This window comes from Plectropomus leopardus, chromosome 15, assembly GCF_026936395.1.
Source record: "Plectropomus leopardus strain MGB_pleo_1.0 chromosome 15, ASM2693639v1, whole genome shotgun sequence".
Classification (NCBI taxonomy): Eukaryota; Metazoa; Chordata; class Actinopteri; order Perciformes; family Serranidae; genus Plectropomus; species Plectropomus leopardus.
The window spans coordinates 16,076,684-16,095,948 of NC_142190.1; the positions used below are offsets into that span (position 1 = coordinate 16,076,684).

A 19,265-nucleotide genomic window follows, 5' to 3' on the forward strand; every position below is an offset into this window, starting at 1 on the left:
ATGCTGTCATATTTCAGTTTCAGAATCACAAGGAACACACACCCACACCCACACACCCACACACACACACACACACACACACACACACACACACACACACAGCCTTTGCCACCCCCTCCAACTGAATCCCTAGTGGACCCATTTTGGCTCTCAGTATTATGGGACCAGAGTGGCATATTTTCAGTAACACAGCAATGCGCAAATGTATTAAGAGATTGAACCACTGTCCGGGTAATGGAGCTGACACTGAAACCAATACCAGCAGAAATGGTTATCGACATCCAAAATGGGTATTTTTATGGTCGTGTTTTTTTCTCTCCAATTTGTGTTCATGTGAATGTGTCTAAGTGTTAAAAATAATGCTGAATAGATTGAATGGATCAGAGGCTATAGCCAGGTGGTCTTGTATTAACAGGTAGTTAGGGGCTAATGAATGCCACTGATAGTCACTCACTCTGGCAATTTCCTGCTTCAACAGAGCGTGTAACTGAAGTCAAGACTGACATTTTCGTGACTAGTATTGGGCCAGTTTCGGACCATGACATGGTAAGACTCTTTTTGCCTCTGTAAATGTCACTAGTTTTCCCCTATCCCTTTCCCCTCCACCCTAACCGCTGTCTTCTAACCTCTCTGGGCACAATGGTCTCTAACGCTACAAAATGATTATGAATTTGATGATTCATTTCATTAACTCCTGATGTGTTAATAAAACTGTCACACATGTGAAATGTATTTTCTGGAGCACGGTTTGTAATAATACTCCACACAAATGCCACCCACCTACTCGTAAATATAACTGCATGTGACTTTTATGTGCATGTCGAAATATGCTGTGAACCCTGACCCCAAACTCTGTTGGTTTGTTTTGGAATATTAAAAATAGCCTCAAATATTCAGTTTGTTGAGCTTGTAGATGGAGTATTAATATTTCAGAACCATGCCTGTGCTGATCTGTCTTTACTAAAAAAATCTGGAGCTAAGTAATGTGGATATTGAGCTTTAAGAGCCTGCGTGTAGCAAAAAACAACTGGTCAAAGCTGTAGTTGGTAATTTTTATTTTAAAAAAAAACCCAACTTTTGTCATATTTATCTTTACATTCACATGAGACAGAAACTTGAAAAAATCTCATAATTCTCTGCCTTGTAGTGTTTCTAATGGCCTTACTGAAAGTGAACGAAAAGAACACGTCAGAGCCGAGGAGTTTCTAACGCAGCTGTCAGTCATGTAAACCACTGTTTGTGAACTGTGTTTAAACTGTCAAACTAGTCAGAACTCAAAAATACGAATCAATATTCTCTTACTGCATTGTCTTTTTCTCACCTAAAATGTTTTCAGAAACACATTTTAGTTCACTGTTTAGCCATAAAATGTGAAAGTAGGTCTGGCTGGTTGGTGGAGCTAAGCTCTCAGCTCGACTGTCTCCAACATGGTGGCCGGGTCACAAACTCTCTTATTCTACAGCTTAACAGTTCACTAAAATGTGTTTTTCAAAACATTTGGGGCAAGAAATAGCCAACACAGTTATAGAATCCTGATTAATATTTGATCAATGCTGCTTAGATTGGTTGATTTTGGTGCGCTGTGATAGATTTAAGTGCCATTAAAAGTAATGAAAGAGGAGGAGGGACATGTTTTTTCACAGACTCTCTGTCTCATGTACCTCTTTCTGAATATATTGACTGTTTCAGCAAACATGACAAAGTTATTCTCATAAATTACCAACTGTTAAGTGTATTAATAAATAACTAAAGACAAACAGTTCTTGACTGATGTTGTAACAACTACACCATAGCGTTGTAGAAGTACCAGATTCAGATGGTGATCTCTCTGTCACTCCTGAAATGTAGTGAAATTGCAGCAAGTGTAGCTATACTTTCGGAAGGTCACGCTGTTTGCACATTGCAACACTTTCGTATGATGAGATTACTTGATGGTAGGCGGCAATAGAATTAAAAAGAAAAAAACCCTACATTCCAATATCAAATAAAACTGCAGCATTAAAATATGACTCATCATATTCATGGTTTCTTTAGTCTTCAATATGCTACCTAAAAAAAAAAGAAGCCGTAGGCTGTTCAAACATGAGCATCTGATCTTTGCTCTGTGCACCGGAAACCAATTAATCTCATCCAAATGTCTCACTGCCTCTCCTTTACCACTTGAAAAAAAAGACTCCTGTTATCTGCACGTGAAGTGTTGTACTCTATTTGACATAATCTCAGTTAATTGCACTGGCTGACATGCGGGCCAGGGCTATTTTGCTGCTGTGTTAAAGCCAGAAGGAAGAGCTGAAGAACATTTTCTCCATCTCCAGCCTCTCCCTTTCCCCCTCTATTACCTTGAAGCTCTGTTTCAGCTCATACTAATTATCTTACGTGGGCCAAGTGGAAAATGGGGGGGGGCGCAAAAAAACAGGCTGCGCTGTAATTTTTACAGGCTCCCTTTACTCTGCCGGGCAGTCATGTGGAACCATTAGAATCTGCTCTCAGCTATAGTCATTAGCTGCTTTCAAAATGAAATGTCCTCCTAATTTTGTGTCCAGTGCTTCCTTTTTGTGTCCAGTGTAATTTAGATTACTGAGCAAAGAAGTTTCCCCAAAGTAAAATGCTAACAATGATCATTTTTGGCACTCACATAACAATGCAATACCAAATGACCAAATGCCAAATGATGCCCTATTTGCATGTAGTGCATTAAACTGACCGGACCATAATTATGTAAAAAATGAAGTGACAGACAGTGCAAAAGGCAACCACAAATATTTGAAATAGAGAACATTTACTATATTTAACAATAGAGGCATTCTTTTAGAAAAGACACCAGCCAGAAAACCATGCACCTCTGTCCACTAGATCCTCTCTACATTTGCCAAAGCCTTTAATAAAAAGAGACAGTTACCAGCAGGGAAACTAGGCCAAGACTACCATAAGAAAGTCAAAGTGACATACAGAATAGAAAAAGGAAAAAAGTGAGAAAAGGAAAAAGGTTGGATTACTCAGCATCTTCCCCAAGCCAGCAGTAGCAGATGAAGATGTAAGGAAAACAGCTACAGGGTGGTGTTCTGTCTTTGACTTGTATTTCGCTCTCCCTATCACCTTCCACCTGTAGGAGTACACCATCGATGTCTTCTTCAGACAGAGCTGGAAGGATGAAAGGTTAAAGTTCAAAGGCCCCATGGCCGTGCTGCGTCTCAACAACCTGATGGCCAGCAAGATTTGGACCCCCGACACCTTCTTCCACAATGGCAAGAAGTCGGTGGCTCACAACATGACCATGCCAAACAAGCTGCTGCGGATTACAGAGGAAGGCACGCTGCTGTACACCATGAGGTAGGCTGACTTCGTTTACATCACTGCAACAAAGAAATTCAGGACGAGACAGAGACTCAAATGCTTTTTTAGCTGACATTGAAACTATAACATCTCTCAAAGTGAAGTAAATATTGATTTTAGCTGTGGACAACTTTCAGCTGTGGATTTATACACTTTTGGAGTAGTAGTAAGTATTTATGGCACCACAATGGTGTATGCAGAAGTGTCCGTATTCATGGTGAAGGAACATGTCACCCAGTTCAATGGTGTGACTTATTGATGTGTTTTTAATAGTTTTTGGGACAATGGAGATCAGTGGCGTTGAAATTTAGCTACACAGAAAATAATTGCTTGTGAGATAAATTTGGTGGTGGATTTGGTCTTGTTTTTTAATTATGGCATTTGATGCCAATAGAGTGCTCCAGGGATGACGTTTCTCTTTGGGGCCAATGTTAAAGTTAGTGTCGCCCTGGTTCCCTCTTCAAAAAGCTTTTAGGATTTTTCTTTGGATTATTGCAGAAAATATCCTCTGTGGCAAACAAACATTTATAATCCCTTCACATTTTGTTCATCAGGATGAACAAAAAGACCACCATATTTATGATTTTTGAAGCCTAAATGCAATTGCCAGAAGCAAAAAGCTAGCGTTAGTCCATAAGCAAACTGTACTACGGTCATATGACTTAACATTCCCTCCACAACACGGCTGTAAAGCTGTGCTTGGCACAATGATGTTTGTAAAATGAAATGTGAAAATCTCTTAAGTGTGTGTTAACCACAGACCTTATTTCGGGCATCTAATCAAAAACTCATTTAAAAAACACACTGACTTTGTGGCAAGGAAATCAGGAATGCTAAAATGCAAACTCATTTCCGGGTTTTAGGACTGGTTCCTGGAGAACTCTACAGGAAGAAAAGCTTTATATTTGAAGCTAATAAATGAAACATTTTTACAGTAACCTTTCTGAGGTGCACTGCCTCTAACCTGTTTCACAGTGAATACACACAAAACTGCACTTTAGAGTGTTATTTTTTTTCTTGAATATGATTCACTACACTACTATTTATACTTCTACATATTTATTTATTTACTGTTTTTTAAGAGCTGTTGGTCACTCATTTATAAGTTCTGTGTGTGTACCACATACATTTTCATTACAATTTGTCATATTTCAATGGTAGTGTTCACCAGGAAAAATAAGACAGTTTTATTCTGTCATGATTTATCACTTTGGGGATGGTACATGGCAGTTGCGAGCAGGAAGATAAGGTGTATGACCAGCTGAGCTGAGTTTAAAACCAGTCCAAGTACCTCAGCAGCCATCAGCAGCATGCGGGTAAATAAAAGCCTTGAAGGCAGTTCAAACCTTGATGCACACGCACACACTGCAGAGTGAGGCTAATGTGAAATGTCTAAGGCGCGGATAGTAAAACATTTGTTTTAGCATGTTTACTAGCAGGGGGAGGGGGTAGAGGCGGAGCCCATATTGCTGTCACAGATGAGCGAGATGAGGGATGGATGGGAGATTAGTGTGTCACGGGTGGCCTGACGTGCTGTTTTTCACCAAGCTGTCAGGAAATAGAAACCCACAGCTCAGGGAACTGGAGCGTTTCTGTTGGTTTGGGGAAAAGTAGCTGCAGTTTGACAGTGTTTGGTGCTGAGAGACTGAGGAAAAAAAACAGTATACCACATGTTCCTGGTGCCTCATTGTACCAAATTATCATTCTTTATGCCTCCACCAGCACTGTCACCATGCTTTTTTTCTTCCTGGCTTTGCTTTTCCTTACTTCCCTTTTCTAATTCACTCTCCATGGTTGAATGAATCTCTCTAGGCTTACAGTAAGAGCAGAATGTCCCATGCACCTGGAAGACTTCCCTATGGACGCCCATGCTTGTCCTCTGAAGTTTGGCAGCTGTAAGTGACCTCTGCACTCACACACAACATATGATGTGTTTCCACCAGCAGCTTGGTTCAGTTCAGTACAGTACGCATTTTTTTATGTTTTCATTGTGAAAAGTTGTGGATAGTATCTTTAGTACCTTTAAAACCATCCTCATTTTTCATCACCCCTCTGCCTGGGGTACCTAGCACACAGATCCAATACTAAAAAGTGGAGCTAGAAACACTGCAGTCTGTTGTTGGTCAGGAGAGAATCAACACTCTGTGCTCAGGGCTGAGCTGTGGCTGGTTTAACCGCTGTTCTAAACAGGGCAAGTTTTTCACACATTAGTAAACTACAACTATAAAGTGAAATTATGTTTTGCAGGCTCTGGCAGCAGCTGAAGGCTGAGAAAAAAATAAAATCATTGAGCCAATTTCTAGCAACTTTTAAGGTGGAACGCTTACTTGTAATGTCACTCAATGCATTAGATGATGATGTGAATCCATCAACACACCTTAAATTTCAATATGACAACACTCCATCTGTTTTTATTGCCTCTCTTCGATGACATACGCCTTTAATAATGAGTGGATCTGCAAGCGTTTAAAAAATGTAAAAACATATCGGAGCTGCGTTTAGTGTGCTCAGGCAGCACCTACTCTTGCCTGACAAGGAGTCAATGCTCAAACCTGTTATTTTGAAATATCACATTGAGAGACTCTCATTTCAGCCTGCAACCCCATTCTGTGGACGATAAACAGGGTACAGACTTTATTTTGTATCAGCGGTAAACAAGGAAACATAGCAGGAGCTGCTGGACGGAGCAGCGAGAGACGAAAACCCTGCCCACATGTAAGACTACTGTCTGAACAGATCTAGGGTCTATGTACCTCTGTGTAGATGTTATTTTGGTTCCAAAGGTATTATACGGAAAGCCTTTGATGGAAATGCAGCTATACATGCACACAGCACACATGCCTCTGGCTCACCGTCACTACCTCATCTAACTGGAAGCGCGACCCCGGCACCGGTCCCTGATAAGGGATTACAGTGTGGTAACAGCTGTTCTCCCAGAGGAACTGTCCGCCAAGGCACCTCTGGTCCCCCCATTCAACCCTGCAAGACCCTGCAAGACCCTGGCAGGCGTGCAGCGCACAGACCTGCGTTTGTCCAAGGCAGCACTCTTTGTAACATTTCCAGAGCATCACAACAGCTGCTCACCGCTGACAGCTACCCCTACCCTGCATCATCCTTGAGAAGACGTAACAAGAGATAGAATGATGGAGGTTGAAGACAAGAATAGAGAATGAGAGAAGAACTAGCAGGGAGAAAAACATACAGGGGACGGAGGTGGGGGGGGGCAAGCAAAAATACAGCAAAAGTGAAAGAGATGGGGAACGTCACAGTGTCTCTGTGCCATTCTTCAGACAGCTGCACAGCGTGAGTGAGAGGACCGAGCCTCAACCCCCCCTTTAAATTGAACTCACTCCCTAAATATTTCAGTGATGAGCTCTCTTCCTCATGCTGCAGTCTGCAGTCGAGCCATCCTTTCCTCTGCAGTGGTCGAGCCACACTGCAGCTTTGACAGGTTGGGTGGCCGGAGGGAAGAAAAGACTGACTTGGCTGTTTTAAGGTCATGTTGTCCTGTTGGGATGTTGTTTGTTTGTTTTCTTATAAGTAGAGGGATGACATGACATGATGTGACACGACATCACATCACATCACATGAGAAAATGCTAAAATGTTTGAGGAGGAGGAAAAAAACAAAATGTAAGACAGGATGAGCTTAAATAATAAAAAGATTAGATAAAACAGTGGAGATGAGGTTAGCAGACGTTCTAACGAGGGGGAAGAAAATAATGTGCTTAAATACCAAATGAGACAAGACAGGCAGAATGGAGATGAGAGCGGACTAGACAAGATGAGAGAAAAGACCAAATAAGAAGAGGTAAAACAACTAGAGGATTTGAGTGGAAGACCTCATCTCACTCTCAGGTTTTTTTTTTTTCAACTGGCATCCCTAGAAGCTCCAAAAATACAACCTGTGAGGCAACACGTGACCAAAAAAAACACCCGGCAGCAAAATAATTTATAACTTTTCACTCCGTTCATCCTTGTCAGATGCCGACACCCGAGCAGAGGTGGTGTATGTGTGGACCAGAGGGGCTGCCCAGTCTGTGGTGGTGGCAGAGGATGGGTCCAGATTAAACCAGTATGATCTGATGGGGCAGAGTGTGGATTCTGGTGTGGTCCAGTCCAGCACAGGTAGGTTTGCAATGTGCTTTTAATTATGAGGTTAGTGTGAAAATAATAAATGTGTTGAGAGAATTTTAATCTAGTTTAATGTCCACACAATCTACTGACGAAGATTAAAGGTGTATATATATATATATATATATATATATATATATATATATATATATATATATATGTGTGTGTGTGTGTGTGTTTTAAGTTAGTTATATCTGTATTGATCCATAGTCATCATGATACCTAGAGTCCCACATGTAAACTAAGCAATTGATTGCTGTGGAGGGGTCAGCAACAAACATATTTAAACTATCTAAAAAAAAAGTTCCACCTAAAAGAAACAATATTATTAAACTACTTTAATTTTTTGTCAGACAGCCTGTTATGATGGGGAAGCCTTTAACGGCTGTAATTTTCCAGATGTACTCTCATCAAAGCCACCTGAGTCCATTAAAGAAAACCAAACCCAAAACAGTTATTTTTGCTCAATGAACGCCACTTCAAACAGTCATTTATTTTGTATTATTGTGTGAATGTGGTGAATCTGAACCAATTGTATTGAACACAGAGGTCACACAATAACACAAACCAAACAACTGATCCAGGCAGCGGTATACCAGCAGCTCCTGTGTTCAGCAATGTCAAACCACTGCTTTTCTCAGAGTCTGGCTTTGAAGAGAGCAATCTAACAGTTTTATTTTCCATTGGAAATCACTGTCTGACAACAAGGTAAAGCAGTGAAAATATTCTTAATATAGCGTTCACTGAAACGGACATTGATTTTTTAGGTCGCTAAAATACATTTTGTTGCTGACCCCACTGCAGCTTTAGATTAATAAACTTCCATGTCAGACTCCAGCCTGCTTCTCCAAACCCAGGGTATGCTGACTGACATTTACTCTATGTGATATACCAGGGGTATTCAACTAAAATTCTGAGAGGTCCACTTACTAAAATATCCTCCCAGCAAAGGTCCGAACCTCATAATGTCAATAAAATAAAATCAACAATGTAAAATTTCAAATCATTTCAACAATATTCATTGTCAATTTTCAACAATTTTAACATACAGACACATTATGGCACTTGCATCAAAAACAAATAGTCCAGTGAACTTAAGGCCTAGATTACTCTTCTGCGGTTCTGTGTAGCGAACGTCAACAATAGATTTGATTGTCTCGTTTGAGAGGGTAAATGTTTACTGTATTAACTGAAGATTATTCTCATTTTATTTAAACATGGCCAGGGGTCCAGATAGGACAGCGTTTTGGTCCGGTCCTGGGCCGAGGTCCACCAGTTGGTGACGCTTGTGATATACTGTTTATGAATAAATACCCCATATAACCCCACTTAATAAAAAACTGAACCATCACTTTAAAATTGAGTACATACACAGTTACATGGTCCTATTTATTACTCACTAAAAACGACATTGTTCATCATTTATCACTGAACAAACCACCGGTCTGAACCTACAAATTTGGACATGGCTGCATCAGTACATCTGCATCTTCAGTGGCATCAGTTTGTCGCTTTACAAATGACAGGCCATGCCCTAGATTTATAATTTCCCAACTGGCCAATACGTCTTTTTTCCACCTCCCCTTTCCTCCATTGATACTGGCAAAAATTAGTGACAGCATAAAATGGGTGACCTGCTTGCAGTGATGCTTGCTGCAGGCGGAAAGTAAAGCTTAAGACAGCCCTACCCTGCCATCCACGCTTTGCTTTATTAGCACCAAGCTCCAAAGTGACTGCATATACCAAGCTTGATTGAATAAGCTATGCTGATGTATAAATCCATGCTATTTTTTATTGTTTGTTCCAGTTATTTATGTCTCTGCAAAGCCTAAACATACTGTTAGAACCAGATTAAACCCCAGTGTTGTTCCTGCGACTGTCATATTCTCTCTGCGACTGGCTCTAACTGCACTGATGAAATGGATCATGCCTGGGTATTGATTTTGTTGACAAATGACACCCATAACTATGCCGATAAATCTCAACCACAATAAAACTGAAGGCCCAAACACAGCAAACCATTTAGGGAAAAAAAGCACTAAGTCTGTCGGGACAGCCACAATAGATGTCCTAAATATATAGTTTGGAGTGTAAAGTTTATCGGCACATTCGTTCTGACTTCACGTCTTTTGTCTGCTCACCACAGGAGAGTATGTTGTGATGACAACCCATTTCCACCTGAAGAGGAAAATTGGTTACTTTGTGATCCAGACATATCTACCCTGCATCATGACAGTCATCCTCTCCCAAGTGTCTTTCTGGCTCAACAGAGAGTCCGTCCCTGCCAGGACTGTCTTTGGTGAGTTGTCTGCTCTCCTCTCTTCTAAATATCTCTGAGTTGAGAGATGAGCCCATCACCAGAAGGTTTTTTAAATCTGTTCTTGGAAATTGAATACGACGACATGATGGTGTGACATCAGGCACTCTCTCAAAAATATAGTGCCTGGGCTACTTAACAAAACAATGATAAAAAGAAAAAGAAATCTCCTCTATATTGGTCTTACACATTTTTCAGGTGAAAGAGGGACAGAACAGGGACCTTCTACTACATATATTGTATAAAACTGAGTTGAATATTAAACTGGTCCTACAACAAGGTGTAGGGCAGCCTTAAGTGCCATGTACAAACATTTTATTTTATGGTGCATATAACACTAAACTATTTATTATTGTCAGATTCATATGGTTATGCATTATGTTTGTTTCCGAGGTGGACGGTTTGTAAGTCACTTGTATGGAAATTTACAAAATAATCCACTGTGGCTCACAAGTATGTCCGTAAACTTGAAATATAATAATGCAGCTAATTGGCCAAAATTTTTTGATAGTATATAAGTGTTAGCTAGCTACTTTACCTTGCTGTTATGGAAAATTGCCACACAGTGATTAAGCGTTGGATAGCTAACATGACTGCAAAAAGATTTTATAATTAGCCAACCATGAAAAAATGGGACAATTATTATTATTATTAATAATTTATCTATTTATTTTACAAATAGGCAAATTTATATTTGCCAATATTGTTGGATTCATATTAATGTGTATTTTCAGACTTTTTTTTTTTTATTAAAAAAAATTAAATTGAACAATACTTTGGCAGCCCCCTGAAATATCTCTGAGGACCCATAGGGGGTAACAGCCTCTTAATGTCATAATTATGTTGTAATATGGTTATTGCTGTTTTTAAGAATCAATGATGATAACAGAATGCTGGTTTAGGTAATTCTATTTTTTAAAGTTTTAAATTGCCTAAAAACATTGCACTGTGATTTAAAAGAAAATATGTATAACCTATTATTTTGTAATTACCACTAGTATCCATAATGAGGTTATATAACACTTTGCGGCAATTAATTATATCAGCCCAATGCACTAATACATATTTTATACATGACCATTTGAAATCCGTTTCAGTTAAAAATACATAACGTACTACAGAATAATTTGCTGCCCTTCTATGAAAAAATATGACCTGTGTATTTGGATTTTTGATCCAAGATAAAAGACTCTGACACGTTTCCATTGAGTGTTTTAAAATGAAATACACTTTGCTTTGAACTCAATAGAAGCAACTGTGAGACATACAGCTTTTCCACACACAGCTGTCAATGACCCTGGAGTGCAGCTTTATTTCTTTGCGCCAAGATGTGAAAAAAAAAGAAAAAAAGTCTTTGCTGTCAGTATTTACTACAGTGTGAATAACACGTCTTAATTTGCAATACCAGACGAGACCTCAGTGGGAGGGAGGCTGCTTTCAAACAAAAAGAAAAAAAAAAGGATGGGGTCCTCAATCGATTGACTCACGGTACCACAGTATGTTGAGTTTAATGACTGTCTGAATAATCAGACACAAAAAAAAAACATTCATTTAAAGGAGGAGTTCAACATTTCATGAGGTGGATTTGCTTTCTTTGATGAAAAGTAGATGAGAACTGGGACGAGACAGTGATTAGCTTAGCACAGTATAAAGTCTGGTTCTGTCCAAAGTCAAAAAACATCTCAAAAGCTCACTGATTTACCTGTTGTCTCTGGTTGGTTAATCTGTACACAAAAAGGTATGAAATAAGGACAACATGCTGTAACAATTTAAACAGCGGCCGGGCACAGTGTCTTACTGGTGTCTCTGCTGGTTGCCAGGCAACCTCACAGTTATTACAGAGTGGTATAAATCTTTGCATCAAATTCTCAGCAAGAAAGCTAATAAATATATTTGCAAAAATGTCAAACTACTCTTTTAGCCCTATAACACCTGGTTTGGTATCACTCTTCTTAGGCTGCATTCGGATGCCTTTCACTAGCATTGAAGCCTCTAAAATCGGAGGAAATGTGTGATTTCTTACAAAACCTCAGGAGAAAACATAAAGAACAATTTGGTAAGAAATGTCCCACAAACTGTGCTAAAATTTTGTAAAAGGTGACGAGGAAATGATCTGAAAATCCACTATAATCTTAATTATAAGATTAAAATGATGTTACAGAAAAAAGAAACAAAACAATATATTTTTTAGCCCCTCCTTGTGGGCATTTTCAAGTCTTGTCAAGTTGCTTATCACCCCTTTCCCATGTTTTTGAAAGAAAAAAAAAGCCGATTTGTTCAGGTATCAAAGCTTTGCATGGAATCAAATGTATAAAAACTGATTTAAAAACTGCATATTCATTCCGAACGCCATTGTGCAATGTGTCTGCTCTATTCTGCTCTATTCTGTCTCTGCACCAATGAGGTGAACAAGAGCTTTAATCAGTTGTGGCTGGCTGCAGTAGAATTTCAAGCACAAGGCTCTCTGTGAATTTAGATTTACGTGCTCTGAATGCTTCCCCACAAATGTGTGTGTGTGTTTGTGCCGGCCTGTGTGTGATGTAAGTGTTTGCCAGCGTTTGTGTGCACTGATTGGCCTATGTGTGTTGTGTGCATGTGTCTGGGCATGTGTGTAGTGGAGTGTTTGTGTGTGTCTGTGTATGTGTGTGTTTGTGTGTGTATCCGGTGTGTATCTGTCTGTCTGTCACACTAAGGTCTTACATAATACCGCCCAAAAGGAAAGCTCTTGCTAGTCTGCAGCATGCTCTGTAGCAGCAAAGCACAGCAGCAGGCAGAATGTCCTTGAGTTACCTCACCCTCCACTCTTTCTTCTTCTTCTTCTCTCTCTTTCTCCCTCCCTCTCTCTCTCTTCCTCTCATGGATGTCAGTGTCTTCCCTGGCCTACTACTTTAAGAGCTTTCACAGAAACATTATACAGGCACCAGATTTTGCAGCTCCACAGTCTGCAGCAGGTTTTTTTTACTCTTCCTGCAATGTTTTGGTGTCTGTTTGTGTGAATTATGTCTCCATGTGTCACAGCTAGCTACCTGCGGTGCTTGTCACGTGTCGAGGGGAAATGAGGATGGCCTAGATTAGATTCGAACAACTATCTAGGGCATGTGTGTGTCCCTCATGCTATCATTGCTGGTTCTGCTTTGTGAGATTACATGAATGCGGCGTGTGCGCACACACACAGTTGTATAAACACATGTACACTCTTTCATGAAGGCGCAGAGCAGCGCAGCATCCAAGTATACTAGGTAGGTCATTCATGTGATTAATATGCATCATCTGAGACAGCAGATGAATGAGGCTGTTCTTCACAGAGGTTACAATGTCAATATCGCTGTAAATGAATCATTAAAAAGATGTAACCGACAATCAGGATCTTTCATTGCCATCTTAATCCTTTGGCTATTGTCTAAGTCAAGGATTTATGTGGTATATCAAACTATTGTACATATGTCTATTGCTATTAGGATGAAAGAGTACACTGAGCTGTCTTCATAGAGAAGCTCTAATATACAATATGTCTTCGTCGGGGTGAATCATATGCCAAATGCAACCTAAATAACTAGCTACCTGGAAATACTCAGAGTGAACTCAGGAATCGTGTTAATCATGTTAGACAGAGGTTTAAAATCTCACTACTTGCCACGTTTTCCGTGGAAGCGGCTCTGGTTCCCTTTGTGCAGCTGCAACTGTATATGCCGATTATTTTAAGAGCTGGGTTTGTAAATGGTGCTGAGAACATTCTGTAAGTATGATGTGATGCAGACAGATGTCGGGAGTTGTTGTTTTTTGAGACAGGCAGCTTGACAGGAACAGTTTAAGGCCATTGATAAACACAAAAACACATTTCATGTATTAATTTGAAGTCTCTCATGTGATTCCAATTTTATAGTTTGAATAAGAACCCAAGTGACTCCTACTCAAAAATCATGATGATTTTAACACGTCTGAGCTATAACATTTCCAACACAGCACAATGCAGTCACATGCCTGTGTCCACAAAGTGTTTTTCTTTGGCAAAATCACAGCGACAGATCACTGGGGAGTGCTTCATCCTAACAGTGCTTTTTAACAATGACACACTGTGCGTGGATTTTGTTTTGATCACAATAATATCTTGGTATTAATGTTAGCGTGGTAGCTAATGAGATGCAGAATGTTAGTACACAGTTAACAACAAGCTTACAACGATACAGTGATGAAAGCTCAACAGTCGCCAGCAGTATTTAGTGTCCGCCGACTGATCTGCTCCCACAAATGGGCTTCTCTGTCTTTGTTGTGACAGTAGCCTAACTAAAGGAGCAGTAGTGACATCAACAGCGCCTTTCTGAAAAGTTCAGAGATTTTCAGCTGAAAGCACTCGGAGCAGCCACACAAAAAAGGCGGAGTGCTCTAAAAAAAAAAAAAAGACGCTGGGTGCGGCGCTTTTCTCTAGGCGGTCGCAAGCGACAGCATATACTCTCTACTCATTGGGAACAATTGGCAAGAAATGCTGGCGCTGAGAAAAAAAAATGCTATGTTGACACAGGCTCTAACGTAGAGGCGACAGAAGGACAAGATCAAATACACAGGGAGATATTAAATGCACATATACAACATGGCACAAGTGCTACGCTATTTTCTTCACACATTCACCTTCATTTGTGTTACATTAAGGCACCATTGAAGTTTTCGCAAGGATCCATACGAACATACATCCAATCACAGTCTCTTTAATCAAACACTCTTGTGATCAGTCCATGAATTAGCATCATGGACCATCACCAGAGAACAAGAACAAGTTGTGACCAACACTTGACCATTGATAAGCAGCTTGAGTAACTCCTTCGCAAATGAAATCTGAATAAGGATTCATTTTAGGATTAAAGTGTGTAAAGGGGGGCAGATATTCCAATGATTAATGAAATCTCGCTGTAATAAATATGTCACTTAATTTTAACCTCTTATGCATGAAGAAAATAAAATTAGTTTAATAATCCATGCATCCAAAATGATAATCAGACCAGCACTTTAGAATTTCATTAACGCCAAATGCATGCATGAATGAATGAATATTCAGCAGAATGCTCCTCATACAACAAATGAGAGTCCACACTTAATGTCCTGCCATTATTTCAAAATGTAGGTGTCACAATTCTCTAATAAATGAGAAAATTAATGAGAATCCTTATGGAGGGGATTCACTGTGAGAAGTAGGGACAAGCACCATTTATGCCCACAGTGGTCATTAATTAGATTTTCAAAGGAAAAATAAGTTTTTCAATCCATAATTGATGCAGACAAAAGAAAACACTTTTCTTCCCTCATACTTAATCATGAGTTTACAATTCGCACTGTTCTCCAGTTGTACCCCCACAAACTACTGCACACCTGTGTAAAATATTACGCAAGCATTATGGCTAGTCAAATAACTGTAAGTAACATTTATCTAACTATGTATGCATGACAAAAGCCATTATTTAAACAGATGCATGATACACAAACAAAGTAATGCTACATATTCCAAGTCTAAAGAGAGAACTACAAATACAAAAACAAACCATAAAAACCCTTAAAGAAAATATGTTGTTTTTAATATCATATTTACTGCAGGACAAATTACTAAATTGCACAAATTGCATAAATGTACTTTAGTCATTCCTCCCTCAGACTATTCACAGCTTGACTTCTCTTTGTTTTCATTGGCGAACAGAATTGCCACGAATCAAATGTTGCACTGTTACTAAGAATAAACAAACAACTACTGTAATATTATGTGTTCTCTTATTACTACAGATGTGATCAGATTTGTGTTTCCAACACAGATGTCCAAATCTGACACAGAAAGCCCATTAACATGAGCAAACGCGGCATTGAAAACACTGTTTAAATTACATTGTGACTATGAAGCACAGCCTCTGCACTCAATCTTTTTTTTTTCTCCGAAAGCTTTCTCTGTAGATGAATAGGCAATTTAAAAACACAGCAGTGGGTAGAGTTATCTTATTTATCATTGTGCCGATTAAGAGGCTGATTAGTTTATAGCCAGTTTGGTGTAGTGGAAAACTGTTGGCAATGTATTTATTTGCAGTCCAAATGAAAACCAAAAAGGAAACAGCCACTGATGGTGCTGATATGGTGCTCTATGTCACTTCTTCTCTCCATCTCTCTCTCACTCTCTGTCTCTAAGCTGTCAGGGACAGCAGTGCTCAGAAGATTATCTTGCTTCCTTCTCTCCTCAGTAAGCGATTGGCTCGGTATTTACTGGTTCTCCGATGATGCTGTTTAATGTATCTGCTCATTAAGGAATAACACCTTGTGTGTGTGTGGGTGTGTGTGTATTAGAGTTTGGTTGCATATGTACACAAGTGAGAGTGCGTATTTGTCGACGTATGTGTTTGTTTGCTATATATGCATTTGCTGGTTGCGTGCCGGTGGGTGCTCATATATTCATGATTACTAGCTGACAACATATATTTTAGTGTGTGTGTGCGCGCGCGTGCGTGTGTGTGTGTCGCACAGTTTTCACAGCTGTGGTGTTGGCACAGTCATTTAACTCACCCGCCAATCAACATGTCAATTTATTTCTTCATTTATGTAAATCAGAGGTGACGTTGTGATGCTGAATGGAATGTGTTTCTGAGTCAGGCCCCCCTGAGGCTTCAGTTATTGATAAGGCATGAATAAGTTAGTAGCCGCTGCACAGTGGAGATGTTGATAGACATCCAACAAAGACAGCATCACTCTTGAGACTGGTTGAGGGAATACAACAAGTTGTTTGACAACTCCTTACACAATAATCATGTTCATTCATCAACAATTTTTACAAATAATACAACAATAGTATTCTCACTGATCTATTAGTATAAAATCCTTCTTATAAGTGTCCCTATAACTCAAATGAGACTAAAATGACCTGTGATATACATGCAGGCAACCCTACATCCTTTGCACCAGGTTTTTTGTTGTGTTTTTGTCAAAATCCAGACTTATTTCATTAGTTTTTCAGACAATATTGACTGAGAGCAACACCACCAACAACAACAAAAATCATAATTTTTAGGATAGAGAAAAGAAAGGTTAATAATTTATTAAATACTAAGTATTGAAAAAGTCAAGGCTGAGTTAAAGCTCAAGGTGGTACACACTGACATTTAGTGTTTCAATACCTCCTTAATATGTTATTTCTTACCGCAACAAAGTGTTTGTCTGTGATTTTAAAGTCCTGTGGCGCCCTCAAGGGGGGTCCATGGCCCCCCGATACAACTGGCCCTCCCTGGCAAAAATAACTGCAAGCCAATACTACTGTCTTCAAAAGGCTGTGCTGCGCATGAACCATTTTGGCATTTTTTTTAGGAAGAGGGCTCAAGAATGCTCCAACATTAGGGTACATTTTTTTTAAAAAATGGCATGAGTATATTCAAAGGGGTCCCTTGAACTCTCATTTTAAGATATGTGAATGAAAGTGGGTTCTATGGATACCCATGAGTCTCCCCTAAACTTGAAACACATACAGATAAATTACGCATTAAAAAAGGATTATTGTAGAACTTGAAAAGGTTACCTGTACATCAACGGTATAAGTCTATGTACTACAGATAATAAGTACTATTAACTGTAAAAAAAAAAAAGAAACCAAAGTATATCCATACAAGAGTCGTCTAAGAGTCTTGTAAAAGCTTACCTAAAGGCTTAAACATAAAACAAATGTTATCCACACTGTCCTTGTTCAAGTGTAGTTTAGCGTGCCAATGAATGCTTTGTAAAACAGTTCATTACAGCAACTTTATTGCAAGACCTCTTTAGCACCCGGCCTGTGCACGGGGTTTAAGTCACTCATAAAGGACTATGTATTCTTTGAGTGAACTGGCATCCCACTTCACTATGTACTTTTGACCTCGTCCCACATTTTGATTGTCACGTTTGATTGGTTGCCTACTCAGTCAAAATGTTGTCAGAGGCAAATTCTGCCTGGAACCAGGGAGCATACGAGTAGAAAGAGAGGGAGAGAGAAAGAGAGAGAGAGAGAAGCACAGCCATTTTCCTCAAGGCTAGCTTTCCCCCACAGAGATTTGAGATCTGTGGTTTGGCTGCAATCCAATGGCTGAGCAGTACATTTTACTCACTGGCTTGAGATTGGTCAGATTAGCTGAAGCCTGTCATTCAGGGCTTGTCAATCAAGTGCTCAAGTTGGAGCCAACCAAGCAGACAATAAATTGTCAGGAAAATCAATAATAATTATAAACAATGACTTTGCACCTTATGCAGAAAAAAAGTTTGACCTTAAGGGACAAACAAAGTTGAGCTCAAAAAGCCTATTCGCTTATTTTTAGCCATGCCTGGAACAATTTATTTTTTTTAATCTGCAGCTTCTTACAGGCAGTCGAGCACTAAATGTCTATCAAACTGATTACCCTGATAGACATTAAATCAAAACCCTATAAGCTTTACCTCGCTGAGTCAGAAACCTATTAACCAGGTGGACATTATCTGCCCCACATTCTCCAAAAATGCACATTTGGACTGTTTGCCTGTGTGTAGTCATATCAAACTTTTCCTTGCCTGAGGCAGCAGTGATAGCCTTCCCACCTTGAAATAGTCTTGCCTCACCTTGTCATTCATCACCTTAAATCTCTAATTTAGTTTCTCCAAATTTGCTTTCTCACACCATCTTTCTCTATATCTTGACATTTTTTCCCCCATCACCCTGTATATGTGGTGTGTATGTGTGTGTGTATTTGAAAGTGAGTTTGCAAACAGCGGCAGAAACCTTGTTAGAAGATATATATCATATAAATCAAGTGTCAGTGCTTGTGCACACTGAGCTAAATTGAGTGGAAGGGACTCTCAAGAATTGAGTTACACCACTATTAATCCAGTTAGAACTTTCCAGATCAGTGACTTTGTTCATTAACAGCCTTCAAAGCCTCAAGTCTATTAGTTACAACATGTCAAATGGAGTCATTTAAAACCAGCTCTGGAGTCATGTTCTAATGAATCAGCTTACTAGTGTTCTAAATTATTCCTAAGTAGGACCAACACTAAACAGACACAAAGGGGAACTGTTCTTCCTGGAGGTTGGAAACACACACTTGACCATCACACAGACTTGAGCCCTTTTTAGAGAGCATACTATAAGGTTGATACTAAGTCCCTTCTTTAGGTATTTTTACACAGACCAAATGATGGTGGCATCATCCCACTCCAGTTTCTTAATTTAATTTGTTCTGGCATCATTGAGACAAAAGATGCATAACGATGCATGATGTCTAACACAACAGCGTCGGCCTCTCCTGTGACATACACATACGCGCTGGCACAGTTTTACAAACAATAACAATTGCATAAACATGTCAATAACAATCATTTATCTTCTCTGTTATATGTCAGCTGATCTCGTCCCCTGCTCAGAGAGTAAGGAGCTCCTGAATGGCATTGTTCTCCCAGTTTACGGACTTTTACAGGCACTGTTCTTCCTCTTTGAGTTAGCCACTAACTGCTAACAGCTGCT

The 19,265-nt window shown here is 39.5% G+C and overlaps 1 protein-coding gene across 5 annotated transcripts in view; it reads left to right on the forward strand.

The window, feature by feature from the left end:
• The window catches only part of gabra1 (gamma-aminobutyric acid type A receptor subunit alpha1), a 36,872-nt gene that overhangs the window by 7,420 nt on the left and 10,187 nt on the right, over window positions 1-19,265 (forward strand). For all 5 annotated transcript variants that reach the window (XM_088088162.1, XM_088088164.1, XM_042499192.2 and 2 more), the window contains 5 exons: window positions 479-546; window positions 3,110-3,330; window positions 5,146-5,228; window positions 7,318-7,461; window positions 9,614-9,766. In XM_088088162.1, the coding sequence (XP_087944288.1) occupies window positions 479-546; window positions 3,110-3,330; window positions 5,146-5,228; window positions 7,318-7,461; window positions 9,614-9,766 (669 nt within the window). The remainder of the gene's footprint in view (window positions 1-478; window positions 547-3,109; window positions 3,331-5,145; window positions 5,229-7,317; window positions 7,462-9,613; window positions 9,767-19,265) is intronic.